Source organism: Typopeltis vanoorti, chromosome 10 (assembly GCF_054136105.1).
Source record: "Typopeltis vanoorti isolate ZY-2024b chromosome 10, IOZ_Tvanoo_1.0, whole genome shotgun sequence".
NCBI classification, from domain to species: Eukaryota; Metazoa; Arthropoda; class Arachnida; order Uropygi; family Thelyphonidae; genus Typopeltis; species Typopeltis vanoorti.
Window position 1 is genome coordinate 59,603,633 of NC_143558.1, and position 17,831 is coordinate 59,621,463.

At 34.0% G+C, this 17,831-nt stretch overlaps 1 protein-coding gene across 2 annotated transcripts in view; it reads left to right on the plus strand.

Annotated features, from left to right (window-relative positions):
• BBS8 (tetratricopeptide repeat protein 8) overlaps positions 1–17,831 on the plus strand; it is a 305,336-nt gene that overhangs the window by 199,091 nt on the left and 88,414 nt on the right. The window contains exon 10 of one of the 2 annotated variants that reach the window (XM_090398646.1): positions 3,569–4,464. The exons of the other annotated variant lie outside the window; for it this stretch is intronic. Coding sequence (XP_090254772.1) covers positions 3,569–3,880 — 312 coding nt within the window. The 3' untranslated portion in view covers positions 3,881–4,464. Of the gene's footprint in view, positions 1–3,568; positions 4,465–17,831 lie in introns of those variants that run through there. 2 annotated transcript variants of the gene reach the window in all.

Below are 17,831 nucleotides of genomic sequence, written 5' to 3' on the forward strand. Positions count from 1 at the left end.
CAAGCTCAACTGTCTAAACATCTTCTGGTCCCCACCCAATGTGCTCCTTGGTTTGTAGCAACACCCCACTAAATATCCTGTCTTGCCCACCTCTAGCTCACACCATATGCTTTCAAAATCAGTGTCACTGCCTTCCAAAGCCTTCACTCTTAGAGGACATAAGTCATCACTTATCATAAGCAGTACTCCACTACCACACTTTCCCTTCCTATCCTGCCAAAAAATGCTGTACCCTGCTACTTCTATTCCCGTTATTATATCCTCTTCTGTCAACCACATCTCAGTGATCCCAGTAATCTTTGGCAAGGCTGATGTTATCAGCATCACCAATTCCTCTCCTTTATTCTGAATACTCCTGGCATTATTATAAAGCATAAAAATGTCACTGTTTTTATACCCAGCATTATCCCCTTCTAGAACTCCACTGGGCTCAGCGTTACCTGATGTTGTCCCCTTTCTCCCAAGTACCCATTCCCACAAGAGGCCACTCCTGCTACCATCCACGTTGATCATTCTGGTTTCCCCTGCTCTGACACACCGACTTGTTCAGAACAGCAGTCTCTTGTATACAATTCCTCTCTGTCCTCAAATGCCCTCCAAGCATCCACATATTCCAATCCTCTCTTCTGACACATTCTAGCTATTATGTTATTCAATATTACTGCTCTTCTGCTCAGCTCGTCACTATTATACCTAGGCAACACGCACACTGTCTTTCCTCTCTGCTTCTTCTTTCATACAACCTCAAGCAAGAATCTCATATCTCTCGCTGCCCAATTTACATTACCTCTTAAGTCATTTGTTCCTTCCATCACAATCATCTCATCCACCCTTTCACCCCTCATAATTGCCATAGTCACACTTTCTATCATTCCTCTAGGCAAACACTCAAGGAAATCAATATTAAACATATTAATTTCTTAAGCATTATGCTACAACCTTTTACAATATAATAAATATCACTTATCCTTAGGATTATATTTGCAGGCTTCTCTCGAAAAACAGTCAATTCAGATATACGTAAGATCATTCAAGATACATTTCTAAATGAATACAGGCCTGATACATCATACGGACATTGTATATAATTCTGAGATTCCTTAAATGGTGCTATAAAAATAAATTTGATTTTACATATAATCAATCAAAAAGTCTCTCCCCGTTGATTAGTCGTGCTTGTGTGGTGTATAAAGCATTGGACAGACCACAAGTAGACTATTGTGCTCAAATTTGATTACCTGATTTTCAATGTGATGTGGAAACATTGGAGAGGATATAGAGTTGATATAGTTGATAGGATAGAGATGTTTAAGTTAGTGACAGGATTTTATCAAATTAATCCAGATAGGATTATAAAAAGAGTAGAAGGCAAGAGGGGGAAGAACCAGAAGCCATCCCTGGAAGTTGTGTAAGAATGTGGTGAAGAGGGATGTGAGGAGTAGATTTTTTTTACATTGAGAATTATCAATGAATGGAATACATTACTGGAATATGTTATTAATGCAGAGAGTGTTAAGGATTTTAAGATTCAGTATGATAGATATGTTGTCAGTTGAATGAACCTCCCATGATGAGTTCTGCTGATTCCATGGAGGGTGTAATATTATTAATAATATTTAGAGTCAAAGATATTTAATCGGATATTGAAAAATATACCTTAGGAGCCGTCCTACCTGTCAGCTTCACCACTGTGAAATTACTTTATTGCTTTCCTGCAGTTGCACAGGATTTCTATCTGTGATTGCATCAACAGTGCACTCTCATATCCTTTATTTCCTTATAACATTCATTATCTATATAATGAAGAAGAGAATGCTTGCTCCATAATCAAAAATGAGATTCATATCTGGTTTAGGAAAGGCATAAACATTCGACAATATCAACAAAAAAAAAATTACTATAATTGAATTGGGAAAAATATAAATTTATTTATAAATAAATTCCAGATATTTACATATGAGAAAATTTCTGTAAACTTAATCACTCTCTCACATTATAGGATATTTGAAGAGATGTTCCAAAAAGGATTATATACACAATGACTAAAAAAATGACTATAATCCTAACTTGAGAAAACTAACAGTGCATTAACATTTATTCTTATATGGACACTGTACTATGACATTTAATATCTACTCTAGGCAGTAACAAATTTCCTTCATGACTACTCAATATAGTGAAAGAATAAATTATTATTAAATTTATAGCCACATATTTTTATTATTACCATGATTACTATTAAATAATTATTACATTATAGATATTATACAATTCGATTATTATTATTACAGTTTAGTTATTCAGCTATGCAATTCAATTACAATACAGTTATTATTAAATTAATGGCCATGTATGGACTACTATGCACAAATTTGATTACTTAATTTTTAAAAAGATGGCAGGATACTGGAAAGTGCCCAGAGACTATTTACTGGTGGTTTCTGGTCTTTGGAATGTCATCTGTGAGGAAAGGTCGAGAAAAAGCAATTTGCAGAGTCTAGTGACTCTGCAAGAAGGAGAAGGTGGAGCAGAACCTGCCCTAGGAATTTTATTGCCCTGTTTTAATTAAAAATGATCATAAACTATATTTTTTACAGAAAGAGAGAGACAATTAACTCTTTAACAGTGGAATTTTGTTCTGAAAATGTGCATCTGCATGTGTAATTAAAATCATGCAGAGATGAGTATACTAGTCAAATGCTGTCAATTTTAATTAACTTATAACAAAGTGGTAATTATTAAAAGTTAGTTTATTTAAAAAATTAATAATTTTATTGCTACAAAATTCATTAATATCACAAATACTATCAACACAACCTAAAAATATTGTTTTTTAAAAACCATGAAAAATCCACGAACATAGAAAAAAGTATAGCAATCTCTGTTACGATTATAATTGATAAAAGATCGGATTCGACTTGCTAAAAAACACTACAAATTAGGAGTGTGTTGCACAATCTTTTTTAAAAGTTTTTCCTAGAGTTTTCATTATTTTCTGGGGAAAATTAGGTGCCGTTTTCACAGTTCTCACAAGAAATTATTTGAATTGCATGCAATGGTATTTTATTTGCTTCGCATACAACATTATTTTCATAAAAAATGCAAAAAATAATTGATCATTAGATTCTTTTATGATCATAAGCGAATTGAATCTTTTAATTTTTAATAAAATTTTAATTTCTGTCACAAATGGTAATTTATTTTTTCACATGATGAGTATACTCGTCATTATCCAAAAAGTAGTCATTTCTAAAAAATGACAAGTATACTTGTCGAACACCATTAAAAGATTAAAAGAAAATAATGTAATACTGTTATACCCTGGTAAGTTTTGAATATTAAAATTCCACTTATCATTGCCTAACAGAGCAAACACCATATAAGAAACATAAAAATATGCTTGTTATCTAGGTATGAGTAGTTTTGAATACATTAATAAGAAAAGAAAGGAAAGAATTGTAAAATAATGAGATGTTATTTACTTGGTATAAGAAAAGAATATGTAAGAAAAGTGTGCCAATGTTAAGTGTATAATTTAATACTGAATTAAGGTTGACATTACCTTTAGTGTGAAATAACGTGCAAGAAAATGACCAACATAATCTGTGTAAACTTAAGCTCAAAGTTCGGGTGGCAAGCAGAGTTGTCGCAAACAGTCTCATGCTCGCGGGACGTGAAAAGAAGTGGCAGGAGAGAATTGGAAATTATGAGGTCAGGCACGTGTGGCGGCGAATTCTACGTGTTGGGTGAATGGCCAAAGTTACGGGAATGGCCGGTAGGGAGGAGGTATAAAAGGGTTGGACCCCCCCCCCTCTTATTTCTTAGTTTCACCTCGTGGTCGATCGGAGCTCTGGATGCCTGGTCTATCGCTGGCATGTGATCGGACGGTTTTCAGCGGGAAATCTAGTCCCGATAGTCCTGAGATGCAGCAGCAGCAGGCTATGCCGCTTGCAACGTCAAAGAAAGTACATGTCTGGAATGCTGTAACAAAAGAGGTCAAGGAGAGGTTCGAGTTAGCATATTGATGATCGGAAACCTTAACCGTGATATGGAACCAAGGGCATCGAAGAAGGTGTTTAGTGCAATAAGAGAGCGGAACCATCGTGTATAGATAAGTAGACATTTTGTTCTTTGATTTGTGTGTTACCGAAGAAATTAATGTTATGTAAAAATTTAATAACGAAGGACTCAGAGATAATCATTAGAAAGGACTGTAGGAAAGAGATTTATTGTGTAGAAGATTATGAGTGGATAGGCACCATACAAATCTGAATATTGAGTATGTCTAAGAATGTTTAAGAGGATTTAACCTAAGGAGTGAATGTTAACAGAAATTGTTCATTCTAAGAATATAGTGTGAGACATGTTTTATGTGAGGTAATTAAGGTTGATTGAATTTTGATGGGCTTTTCTGTGGAAAGTATTAGAGTTAACAGATTTGATTTATTCTTTAGCTAGATTTTGAATGGAACATTTTTATTTGTATTATTAGCAATATGTACTTTTATGCTTAATAAACCTTGCTATTCTTTAACCAAATTTGTCTCTTTATGGAATTCAATGGACCACTTGTAAAAAAAAAATAGTTACGAATCTGGGCAGGAGATTTACAGAATATAATTTACGGTCACGATTGCATATCTTGTGTTATCTTTGTTCAACTTCTTGATTAACATTCTAATTAATCTAAAGGTCCTAAGTGGCGCAGCAGAAAAAAATAAATTTTCTTAGGACTTAACGAGAAGTTGGTAACGAAGAGTCCGCCACATAGGTTTTGGCTCGACCCTCAGGCTATTCCTTTGTGACCCAGAGATACCACGTGCCACACATAGGCAAGGCTTTAAGGAAACTCTTAAAATATATAATTTAAAGCAAATGGGACACAACAATACCATTAAATTACATGTAAGTAATGCTCTTCACATCATGTAGAATGAAGAACTTCTAAATCACAAAACACTTAGCTATGCTAAATATAATTTTTTTTAGATTTTAGAACACGTGTCATGTCTTAACATAAGTTAATTTACATTTTCACTGTTAAAATGTAAACCTGCTGTTTAAAACGAAACTTTTCTTACTTTCGTATTCACAAAATCACAAATAAGATCAGTGTAGTCTAATTTATGATCTATTTCATGTTCGATTGAAATTGTGGCAAGACCTTCCAATTGAGTTTCGACCATTGTAGAATGTAAATAAGCTTTAATAAGCTTTTGTTTTGAAAGACTATGCTCACTGCTTGGGAAAAGACAACATCCATTAAAAGCATTGTTGAAGATTACTTCAGGATCAGCTGCATTTCCTGGGTTCATGCCAATGTAAAACAAGAAAAGACACAGTCATCACATCATTGTTAACACTGCACTGTGGACTGGTCGGATTCTTGCTCACAAATAAGAAACAATGGAAATCACATACAGAGACAGAATAATGACCATTGTCACGTCGTACAGAATTTCAAATTTATTCAATCATTCTGAAATTTTATATATAATCTAATCTTGTAATTCTATATTCATTAAGAATATGTTACTGTACTTTCATTAAGCAATTTTGATAAATATACATGTATTTTAACCTCAGGTCAAGGTCAACTCATGGCCAACAATGGAATTGGAAATAAATGCAAGATGTAAGGTGTTCTGCTATTGCCACGTCATCTGATATTAACACTGGCAGTGCGATATTGAATGCAACATGATACTACGTTATTTTAAATGATTATGATTTTTAAAAAATATACAGTACAATGAAGTTTTATTACGTAAAAATTTAACTAATGACATTCTGAAGTCTGGTTTCAACAGAGAAGGAATAAATGACTTTTTAAATTATTTTTCTATGGTTTAGGTCAATTTTTCCGTCCCACAAAACTTGCTACTCCGTGCTGATGCATGTGTTGTGCCAAGAGCCGGCCCTGAGAAGGAAGAGGGGGGGGGATATGATAGAGACATATAAGTTGGTAAGGGATTTTATCAGATTAACATGGAGGAGGTTTTTCATAGAATGGGAAGAGAACAAAAGGTTATCCTCAGAAGCTATAATGCAAAGCTATAAAACTCTTCTCTTGCTATAATGAGCAAGAGAAGAGTTTTTTTTGCATGAAGAGTGGTGAAAAAATTAATTGGAATGCATTGCCTGATGTGCTTTAAGTATAATTGTATTTAAGGCACAGTGTGATCAGCTGTGTGTGTTTAACAGAGGGACCTCCAATGATGAGTCTTTGATTCCATGGAGGTCTGATGATGATGATGATGATGATAAGGATGATAATAAATTAGCCTATCAGCTAAAATTAGGTCGGCGATGAATTTCATTGCCCAGTGTGAAACCACCTCTCCACTTATTGGAGGTCTAACGCAGCTTGAAAAAAATTTCATGTTCAGTCTTTAGTGAAGGGTTTCTGGCTATGTAAAAAATAAATAAAAATACCAAAAACATATAAAATTAATAAAAGTAGAAAAAATTCTTAGCCAACCTGTGATACATATGTAATATAGGTTACCTTTCATGGGTGAGAGTCACATAAAAAAAAAGCTATACAGACAACTTTCTCACAGTGAGAAACTAGTCGAACTTACCTCCAAATGAAGAATAATACGAGCACATGAAATACAGTGGTATCTCGTTAATCCGAACCTCTTTAGTCCGAACTCTCCAGTAATCCGAACTGCAGTTTGAAAAAAAAAAGTTTTATTTATTGTGTATTATTATTTTGTGTGCTATTATTTTTATTTAATAAATAATATTTTAACTATTATTTATTATTTATTTTATTATTATTACAGTACAGTATTTTTTTCATACTGTCGATTGTACCGTTATACTGGAGGCCTATTTTGATTTATTGTGTGTTCATGTTTGCTTTTTTATACTGTACAGTACGTACTGTATTGTCGGCATGAATCACAAATACAGTATACACAAAAAGAGGAAATTCAAAACGTGCATAATTTGGTTAAAAATATAAATTCGGATGTTGAAATTTCACAAACAGATGTTACGGAATGGGTTACAGGTAGAACCAAAAGTGAATTCGAAATCAAATCAGACACTGAAATTATAAATATGATCACTACAGAATGAATTAGAAGACGATGATGAAGAACTCGAAGAAAAAAAAGTAAAACATGAAGAGGTAGTTGACACTTTTAATATGTGTATAGAATGTGCTAAACAGAATGATACGCCATTCCACAAAATTTTATTGCTAATGCAGCTCCGAGAAGAAGCATTTGAAAAACGTTTAGCTTCCAAGAAGCAAAAGAAAATCAGTGACTTTTTTTACAAAGAAATAAACTTTTTTGTGTTATTTTGTAAAACTTTTTTTTGTGTGTTGTTTACAAGAAAGTGATATTTTTTATGCAAATTAAGTTACGTACTAAACTATGCAAATACGGTACATACAAATTAAATTTTTTTACTAAAATAAACTTGTGTACTGTATTATTTTTTTTGTTTTACATTACAGTACAGTGGCTTTTTTTTTCTTCCCTATCAGTTACTTCATTTATTTACAGAATTAAATTCATGTACCATTAGAATCTGATTATTTTTGTCTTCAGAATCTAGTTATTGTTGCCTCTTGGAGGAAAATTTGCTAATCCGAACTTTTCGATAATCCGAACGTGCACAGTTTTTATTAGTATATATACCACTATATATACTAATTAAAACTATTTATTAGTATATATACGAGATACCACTATACTTCTTTTCCTACAAAAAAGTGAAACTTTTTTTGTATATACAAAACAATTGAGCATTGATAATGCATATCAGAATGATTTAGGATACAGGACTTAATTAATTTTTTATTCAGCTGTCATTCCTTACATATTCAAAAAATAACTTGAGATGACACCTTTTCCACATATTATTCCAGTTTGCAAATTACTTGAAATAAAGAGTTTCTGATTTCTAGCTTTTATTTACTATTTAAGCTTCAGCTCTGAATGCTTACCTTCAGTTGAATGTCTGCACATAAGATATGAGAAGAAAGTATTTTCCCCTTAATCTTTGCAAATATTATACCAGCAAATCCTTATGAAAAGTTTATTTATAGAAAATTATATTTCCTCCTTTCATTCTCCACTTTGAATAGTCTCTCTCTCTCTTTCTCTCCCCTCAACACTCACAGTTCTGATGTATACAATAGTAATGCGCTTTCTCTCATGACAAAACATAACACCAACAAAACTATTGCTTGTCATGTTAACAGGTCTAACACAAAATGGCTGACAAGCAATGGTGGTTATCACGTAATGTATGAAAACCCTACTGAAAGACAAATATACACTTGAATGAAAGGTGTGATTTAATATTTCCTGTATCATTCATAACAGTACTGTAGTCATTCATTAGCCAATTGTTTCACTCCTAAGAATCTACACGTGTGTGTGTGTGTGTGTGTGTGCACGCGCACATGCATGCATGGAGCCACACACTAGTAATAATCAGTATTTTTTTAACTTAACATTTATTTACATTATAAGTATGCAAAAGAATTAATCAACATAGCAGAATTTAAAAACAAACTTTTCTTAAATCCAGGAGAATGAGATTGACTATTGGAGTGTCCCTGGGCACTCACTAGTGCCACCACTGTTAAATTTGATGGAAGAATTTAAGGGGGAGTATTTAGTTTGCTTGCTGATGATGCAAAGGTATGGAGAGCAGAATTTAATAAAGGTGATGTAGAGATTGTGCAGCATGATTGCTAAATAGGCAGTGTGGGCAAAGGATAATGGTTGCAGTTTAATGTGGTGAAGTATAAGGTAAAATGAAAATATTATATACTGTGTATTACATTGATGTTGCCAGATTGCAGGAAATTGATGAGGCTAGGAATTTGGGAAAGATAGTGGACAGAGAGTTGAAGTTCAGAGGGCATGCTGCCAATGTGCAAAATAACTCAAACCAATACTTGAAAATTGAACACATGCATTGACAAGGAGAGATAGAGAAGTTACTATCCCTCCTTATAAGACTATGATATAGCTGCATCTTAACTACTGTGCACAGATTTAGTTACCCAGACTTTTTGGGGAGGTGGTGAAAAAGATCCAGAGATGAATGACCAAGATGGCAGAAAATCTGAAATGCTCCCTATGAGAATAGATTCTAAGTCTATGAGTTGCCAAGTTTAGTTGACAGGTGAAAAAAAGGAGAAGTGATAGAAACTTATATTAAAAGGGTTCTATATAATTGGTACAAAAGAAAGTTTTCAATACATAGGGTGAAAACTATGGGTGATCCCCATAGTTTTCACCCTATGAATGTCATGTAAGAGTGTGGTTATTATGGGTGTGAGATCTTCTGACTGCAGAATAATAAAAAAAATCTTGTCAATATATTTGAATGAATCAAATAATTTTATAGTAACATCTCATAAGATATCAATCTTAACAGTAGAATAATTATTATAGCAAAACTTCTTGTAGTTTTATTATTATGGAACGATGTTCATTTTATTTTTTCATAAAAAGTGTGTGTGTGTGTGTGCCTAAACTATTTAATTTACTTTTTTTTCTCTGTATAGTCCATGATCAGCTTATAACTGGTCAGATTATTTATATTTTATTTCCAAAAGTCACTAAAACATATTCACAGTCAATGAAATTCTTTAATGAGATATTTAGAAAATAACTTTTAGGGCCCTTCCCCGCCAAAATGTAGATTTCATGATCTATGGCACTACTTATTAAAAGGTACAGCATAACATGTAGATATATTAAGGCAGTACATTAGAATTATTTACAAGCTTATAGAAAATATTTCAAAACAAGTGACATGAACTTTTAAACATTCAACACAAGCTTCAAAAAATGGTAAAAGAAGCATCCTTTCGAACACACAAAGCACTTTGTTCTGTTTTCTGTACATCAATGGAAAGAGCAGAAAATAGAGCAAAGTGTACATGTGGTACCATTAAGAAGAACTGCATTTGTCAGATAAGAAGAAAAGAAAGCAAACAAGCATTATTAAGATTCCAAGTTCAGATTTTACCTCACCTGCAGGAATTGGGGATCATTGTATTACTTGACAAATATATTGGAGAGCCAATTAGTAAAAGGCTGTTGAAAGTTGACTGTTGAAATGCTGTTTTATTTTTGTAGTAAATTAGCAATTTGGATTGCATTTTGGTATAATTTTGTTTATTTTTTTATAACTTATGTAGCGGAGTGATTGCAGAGCTTTGTGTGTTTGAAACAGATGTTTCTTTTACCATTTTTTGAAGCTTGTGTTGAATGATGACAAAATGATAGTACAAACAAGAACTGCATGTTGTTGTGAGTGCAACATGTATATATGGTGGAATGTGGAGAATGTTTTCGTGGAGAGACCAAACAGGAAATGAGAGAAAGTGTGGTTGAAAATTGTGATGAGAGAAAGTTGAAAATGTGATAGTCTGTTGGAATATGAGTTATCAGTAAATGTGAAACTGACTGACAGAATGAAAATGAGCATAATTGCGAGATTAGATGACTGTATGAATCACAGAATAGAAGCAAGCATGATTATAGAAGTGAAAAATAAAGGACAGCTGATAAAACAAAAGTGAGTGATACTGTGGAAGCAAAGGAAAGTAGCAACGAGGAAACAAAAGAAATGAAGGACAGACTGACAGATAGTGTAATTGCCAGGATGCAAGACTTGAAAAATAAGTTGATCAGAATGAGAAGTGAGATGAAAAATATGAGTAGTGAGAGAAGTTTGGTGGATAAGAAAGAAAGAGCGTGAAAGATTAGGATGTAGGACAGCAAAGAAAAAGGGGCAAGCAATGAATGACTTGAGAATTGCAGTGTATGGTGATTCCATTATTAGAAGTGTGGTAAATGAGAAATTCCATAGCTGTATTTTCCAGGAAGGAGAATTAGCTGGATAATTGACGCATTGCAAACGAGCAAGTGACATTTGTGAAACAAATGACTTGGTTGGACAAATGACATAAGGAGAAAGTGAAGATGGATATCAGTAGATTGTTGAGGTAGATAAGTGTGGTTGGGAAGGTAGTAAGTGTGTTTGCCAAAGTATGATATGATGAGTTGAGATGGAGAGCAGGGATCATGAATGGATGTGTGGGATGCACTTGAGGGAAGAATGGATTGGTACAAAAGTGATGAGTTGCATTTAAATGGATTTGGTACAAATCAGCTAGATAGACTGTTGCTGCAAGAGTATAAATTAGTGGTGTGAGCATAAAAAGTAGGAGGTGAAGTGAAAGATCAGGAAAGAGGAACTGGTGAGACTGAAGTGATTATAAATGATGATAGTAGTAGTGTGAGAGGTAATGATGGAGAACAAGAATGTAAGATGGACAGGGAAACAGGGAGTGGATGTTAGAAGTAGTACTGAATGTTTGTATAAGAATGGTCAGCATAGGAGGGCTTGGGATGTAGAGGGTGCAGTTGCATCTGAAGTTATAGATAGGATAAGTGGTGATAAAGGTGCTTGGGAATGGTTAGGTGTGGGAAAACCACAGTCAGTGAATTGCATAGGTAGGACTGGTTATAGACCTGATCGAGTTTATCACCCAAACATTGTTGGAATAAGTGAAACATGGTTGGATAAGGATAATATCTGGACGGAATAGAAATGGAAGGGTATGATGTTTTTTTTTTTGTGTGTGAGGATAGAAAGGACAACAAGGGAGGGGAGCGTGTGTTGATGATAGCAGGCAAAATATTTCTGCAAAAAGGAGAGATGTGAGAGAGAAATAGTGGAAGTGGTTTTGAATGACATATGATGTGAGGTGGGAGTTGACAGGAAGATATATTTAGTTAGATGCTACTTTAGGCCAGGGAATCTGGAGAGTGGTGATGAAGAAATGTATAAACAACTTGGGTTAGCAAGTAAAGGAAGGGTGATCATTATGGGTGATTTTAATTACATTAAGATAGATTGGAATGAAGAGACAGCATTTGGGTATAAGGGAAATGAAATCGAGTTCTTGAGAGACAACTGTCTTAGGCAATATGTAAGGGAGGATACACAAGGATCAAGAGTCTTAGATTTAATCATTTCATTGGAAGATGTGATTATGAGTGTGGTGTCATATTTCCCCTTGCTTGGTGAGAGTAACCAATACGTGATCACCTGGGTGGGTGGCCAGCCAAATGGATACTCCTGTGAGGAAAGGATATATATGGAACCACAAGGTCAGTGATTATGAGATACTTAAGAGACAACTTGGAACTATAGCATGGATGAGGAGTTAAGTGGAAGAGAGAGAGATAAATGTTACATGGGAACTGATCAAGAGATATTTATTATCATCAGTGTGTGTGAATGTATTCTTAAGGTTATAGGACTGAATGAGGTAGGCGTCAAGTAAATGAAGGAATTAAGCATAAAATCTGGAAGAAAAGGATACTGTGAAAACAGCATACGATGAATAATAGTAACAATCAGTTGCATGAGGAGTATAAAGAGCAGGTCAAGATGGTGACTCATTTAGTAAGGACAGCAAAAGTGCAGGAACTGGCAAATCAGGCCAAGAAAAATCCTATAGAGTTTTTTAGATATTTAGCAAGTGGAAGGAAAAAATATTTATGTAAGATGATGTTAATGAATGAAGATGGTGGAATTGTGTAACTGATGTAGAGGACATAGTTGAGATACTCAGTGAATTTATAAGGGTGTTTCATCATCATGGTGAAATTATGAGAAGCTCAAGTGTAGAGGAAATAGCTGAGGATGGCTTAATTGTTAGCTCACAGGAAGTATATGAGGAATTAAATAATCCTGATGTCAATAAAGCAATAGGATTTGATGATATATCACTACACCTCTTAAGAGAATGTTCGAGGGATTTGGTAGTAGCATGTCTGAACGGCACAGGTCCCAAAGGAGGGGAAAGAAGGTAAAATTGTTCCACTGCATAAAGGTGGTGATAGGATTGTTGATAAGATTTGACTACAAATTATAGGCCAACTGTATATCTGGAGTTGTGGTTAAAGTACTGGAGAGATTAGTGAGAACTAGGATACAAAAATTAGTTGATAACAACAGTATTCTATCCGATTGTCATCACAGGGGTTTGTTAAAGGGAAATCATGTTTTGCCAACTTACTTATGTACTATAACAAGGTGATGAATGTATTGTACAAGGATAATGCATATATAATGGTATACTTAGATTTTGCAAAACCTTTGATAGCCTGTCACATGACAAGCTGTTAAATAAACTGAAATGAATGGGACTGGATAACAGACTAATAAGTTGGGTAAGTGACTGGCTGTCAGATAGGTATCATAAAGTTGTATATGGGGATGCAGTATCCTGAAAGAGGAAAGTCAGTAATGGTGCTGCAGGGATCTGTACTTGGGAGCCTTTGTTGTCGAACTTGTATATTAGTGATATTGGGATGGCTTTAACTGGAGATATGTAACTATTTGCAGATGATGCAAAATTTGGAGTCAAGTAGATGTTGTGACCTTACAGGAGGACTTGAATAGATTGTATAATTGGGGAGGTAAGTGGATCTGTCACTTTAGTGTTACAAAGTGTAAGGTTCTGAAATTTGGTAAGCAACAGTGGGATACAGTGTGTATGCTTTGTGGGAAAACTTTAAATGAGATAGAGAAAATGAGAGATCTGTCAGTGGTGGTGCACAAGTACTGGAATTTCAAGGATCACATTGCACAAATTGTGAAGTCATCCTATCAGATGATGGCAATGATGTGCGGAGACCTTGGCATGCAGAAATAAAGAGGTTATGTTTCATTGTATAAGATTTTTCAGGATTCATATGGATTACTGTGACCAAGACAGATTGAGAGAATGTAATTTGCAAAGCTTTGTGAATAGGAAGAGAGGCGACATGATTGAAACATATCAGTTTGTCAAGGATTGTTACCAGGTTAACAAAGAAGAAATTTTTCATAGAATAGGAGAAGAGTGTAGAACAAGTGACTTTCTCTGGAAACTGTGATACATCCAGCACTATCACTATGGCAAGTCGGGCCTAGCAGACCATGCTTTGGATATCCCTGCACACAGGATCAACTGGAAGAAAACAAAAGTAACACAGAAACTGTTACAAGTCAGAGAGATTGTTCTTAGAAGCAACAGAAGCCTTGAAACATACTCCGAATCTTAACAAATATGACTGTATAAATTTGCCTAAGATTTGGGAGACAGTCATCTTAAGACATAACTAGTACCTGCTTTCTCTCTTTTTTTAGGACTTTAGTCTTTGTGTTGTTGCTACAATTTTTTTTAGATAGAGGGCACCTAATTAGGACTTTATTCTTTGTGTTGTTGCTACAATTTTGTTAAACTAGTCCCTTTGTTACACCATGTTGTTGTAGTCTCACATACTGACTGTGACAAACTGTGTTTTTGTGCTTTGAAGATGCTGGTTATAACACCAGCGAAATATCACCAATAAGTCAATTAATAATTATTTACTTATAATTCTGTGTTCTGATATATACCGTCAAAATTAAACATGTACATCGAACACATAAGCCTTTCTACATGCTCTTCAGAATAGTTACATGACAGTAGATGATATCATATACTATACTATACTATACCAAATGAAGAGAATGACACATTAGCATATTTATGTAAACTATGGATTTGAGATAGTTGTGTAAGGTTATTTTCATCTGAATAAGTAGTGCATTATAGTGGGGTATTTTAGTTATAGGAATATGGATTAGAAAGAGGAGATAGCATATAAAAGATAATTTACCTTAGGCAAAATGCAATGGATGGCCACAAGGTTTTAGATTGTTGATTTGTTGTTAGTGCAAAGGAGGGAGATATGAAGAATCAGCATCACCACTGGTTTGGAAGAGTGGTCATGAGGAGGTACTGGGAAGTGGCAAGTAATACTTCACCAATTTTTCTCTTTTCAGTAAAATCAGATATTTAGAGTATTTAAAAATTTATTTAAGTTTTTAATGTGTATTATATAGGGAATTTTAATATTTTCTTTGGCATTCTGTGAGTTGCTTGGCTTATAAATCGATTGTTTAATTGATACAATTTATGAGAGCTGTGGACTGTTTTCTAGTTTAACTATTAGGTGTCAGTTTGCAGTTTATGACAAAAGTCTGTCTGCTAAGAATTTGTAGATGTTTAGAAATTAACTGTGTAATACAGCTTTCTTAATGTGCACACACACAAATACACACACAGTGGTATGACTGACTCATAGTGAAATGGTTCCATAATTAATCTCCTTTTGATATTTTTTTTTTTTTTTTTTTGTGTATTCAGTTCTAGTTATGATTGAGTTGTGAAAACAGATAAGTGAACCAATTCATCAGGAAAGTGATGAATTAATTGATTCTTTTCATGATCCAGAGTGAAGAAGAAGGCTGTACATTGGTTGAATTTTTGTACAGTGGAGATATGTACAAACTTGTACATATCTCCACTGTACACAAGAAGTCATTCATCTTAATATTTTTTTATTATAGCAGATTGTGGGAGGTTAAATAGGTGGATTATAAGTGAGCTAAGAAATATTTTGATGATTGACAACTGATTCTTTGGCCCTTGAATAAGCCTGTATTTGTAGATGTTATGTTGTATTTGAAATAAAGTATATTCATTAAAATATATCTATAGTAAAGTATAAAGTAAATTACATTTTTTTTTGGAATTCAGAAACATCAGATAATGTCTCTGGATTTTAATTTTGTGATCATTGGCACATATGATGAAAACATTGAATGCACAAGCAGAAATCAACATTGTTATAATGAGCTTTGATATTTAAACAGATAAATAGGACATTTTTGACCATCTCTCCTTCAGAAATATAGAAAATTCGCTTTTTTTTTTTTTAAATAATGATTTAAGAGTGATTCTTTAAGGGTGTTATATATTTTGTAAAGAGGTTGCTTTTATACCTTAATGGGAAGAGTGGACTGGTTTATGCAGCTATCTTTATAGATCCTCTGCATCCTCCAGTGGATAATTGGAGGACGCAGATAGTATGGCTACTCCTTTCTTCTGTTTTATTTTCATTTTGAGTTCATGCAATATGAGCTCGAGTGACTATTTCTTTAATAATATTTGGATGGGGATCTTCATTATTATTATTTTGGTATGTATTATGGTTATTAATAATTTAATAAATTTTTGTAGATTTAGTTAAATGTGTTCATAAGTTGTTAATATCTTTTTTCAGCTTGATGATTATTTCTTAGTTTATTGTTCTGTAAATGATTTTAGTTAAGGATTTGACTTTGATTTTGTTAATTATATTGTTTATAGTATGATAGAAAAGGTAGTCAGTGTGTTGCCCAGGTATCACAGTGATGAGTTGAGGCAGAGAGCAAAGATTATGAATGATATATTAGCAGAAATGTGTGAAGAGAAAGGACTTCAATTTGTGAATGTGTGGAATGAGTTTGAAGGATGAATTGAATTATATAAGAGCAATGGACTACATTTGATTGGCTTTGGTGTGAATCATCTGAGCAAGTAAGAAGTGATGTGGAAGAGCAGAGGAGTAAGGAAGAAGGGATTGAAGTAGTGTGTATGAATAGAAAACTGGGTAATGTGTACCTAGAGAATGACAAACAGGGAAATGGGAAAGGGAGTCAGCGTAGACAAGAGAACTGAGCATGAGAAAGGTTGATGCTCAAAGAGGAAGTGAATGTGTGAGTAAACAAAAAATGAATGGGATGTAGAGGAAACAATTGTTTGAAGAGTGTTCTAGGATGGGTAATGAGGGAGATGAATGGCTTGAGGAAATCATGAAGAAGTCACATCTAACAAGTCGTATCAAGGAATGATACCATTCATTATAGATCCAGAAATGAGCTGTTATGTTTGTATAAAAATGCTAGAGGTATCAAAACAAGGGGAATCAAATTGTGGCATTGATTCAGTTCATTCACCCAAAAAATATTGGAATAAGTGACACAATGTTGGATGAAGATGACATCCTAACAGGAATAAAGATGGAAGGGTATGATGTATTTTGTGACGATAGAAAGGGTAAAAAGGGATGTGGAAAGCTATTGATGATTATGATTAGCTCAAGAGAGAGAGCTTGCAGCTGTAGCATGGAATGAGGAGTTGGGTGGAAAGAAGATCAGTGCTATTCAAGAACTATCGAGTAGAAGTAGTGTCTAAATGTATTTCAAGAGGCAGAAGATTAAATAAGGTTGGTGTGAAATGGATGAATGAAGAAATTAAGCATGCAACACAAAAGAAGAAACATAAGATGAGTGATTATAATCAGTTCCATTAGGATACAAAGAACAGGCAAGGAGGGCAACTTGGTTGGTAAGGGTAGCAAAAGTGCAGTATCAGCAGAAGTTAGATAATGAAGCAAAAAAAAAAAATGTAGGGAGGTTTTTCAGTACTTAAACAGTAGGAAAAAAAAAAGAATGGTTATGGTAGGATGACATTGATCAGAGAAATGATACAATTAACCACTGTGGAGGATATAATAGTTCATATTGTGAACTGTGCCAGCATCCAGAGTTTGAGAATAGAGTAGTGGAATGGGAGACTTTGAATAAGATTTTTATGTGGAATTGAGTAAACTTGATAAAGAATAATAATTCATAAAAAAAACTTCCAATAAAAATAAAAACCTTCCAACATGAGTAAACTCGATGTTAATAAGGCTGTGGGACCTAATGAAACAGTGACATGCCAAAGTTGACATCTGCCTTGACATACTTGTTTAATGTGAGTCTTACATTGTGGGTCAGGTTCCAAAGGCATGGAAGGAAGGCAAGATTGTACCAATTCATAAGATAGATGACAGAACTCAAGTTTCAAGTTATAGGCTAATCTGTGTGTCAGGTGTTGTGGTTAACGTGCTAGAGGTTAGTGAGAATTAAGA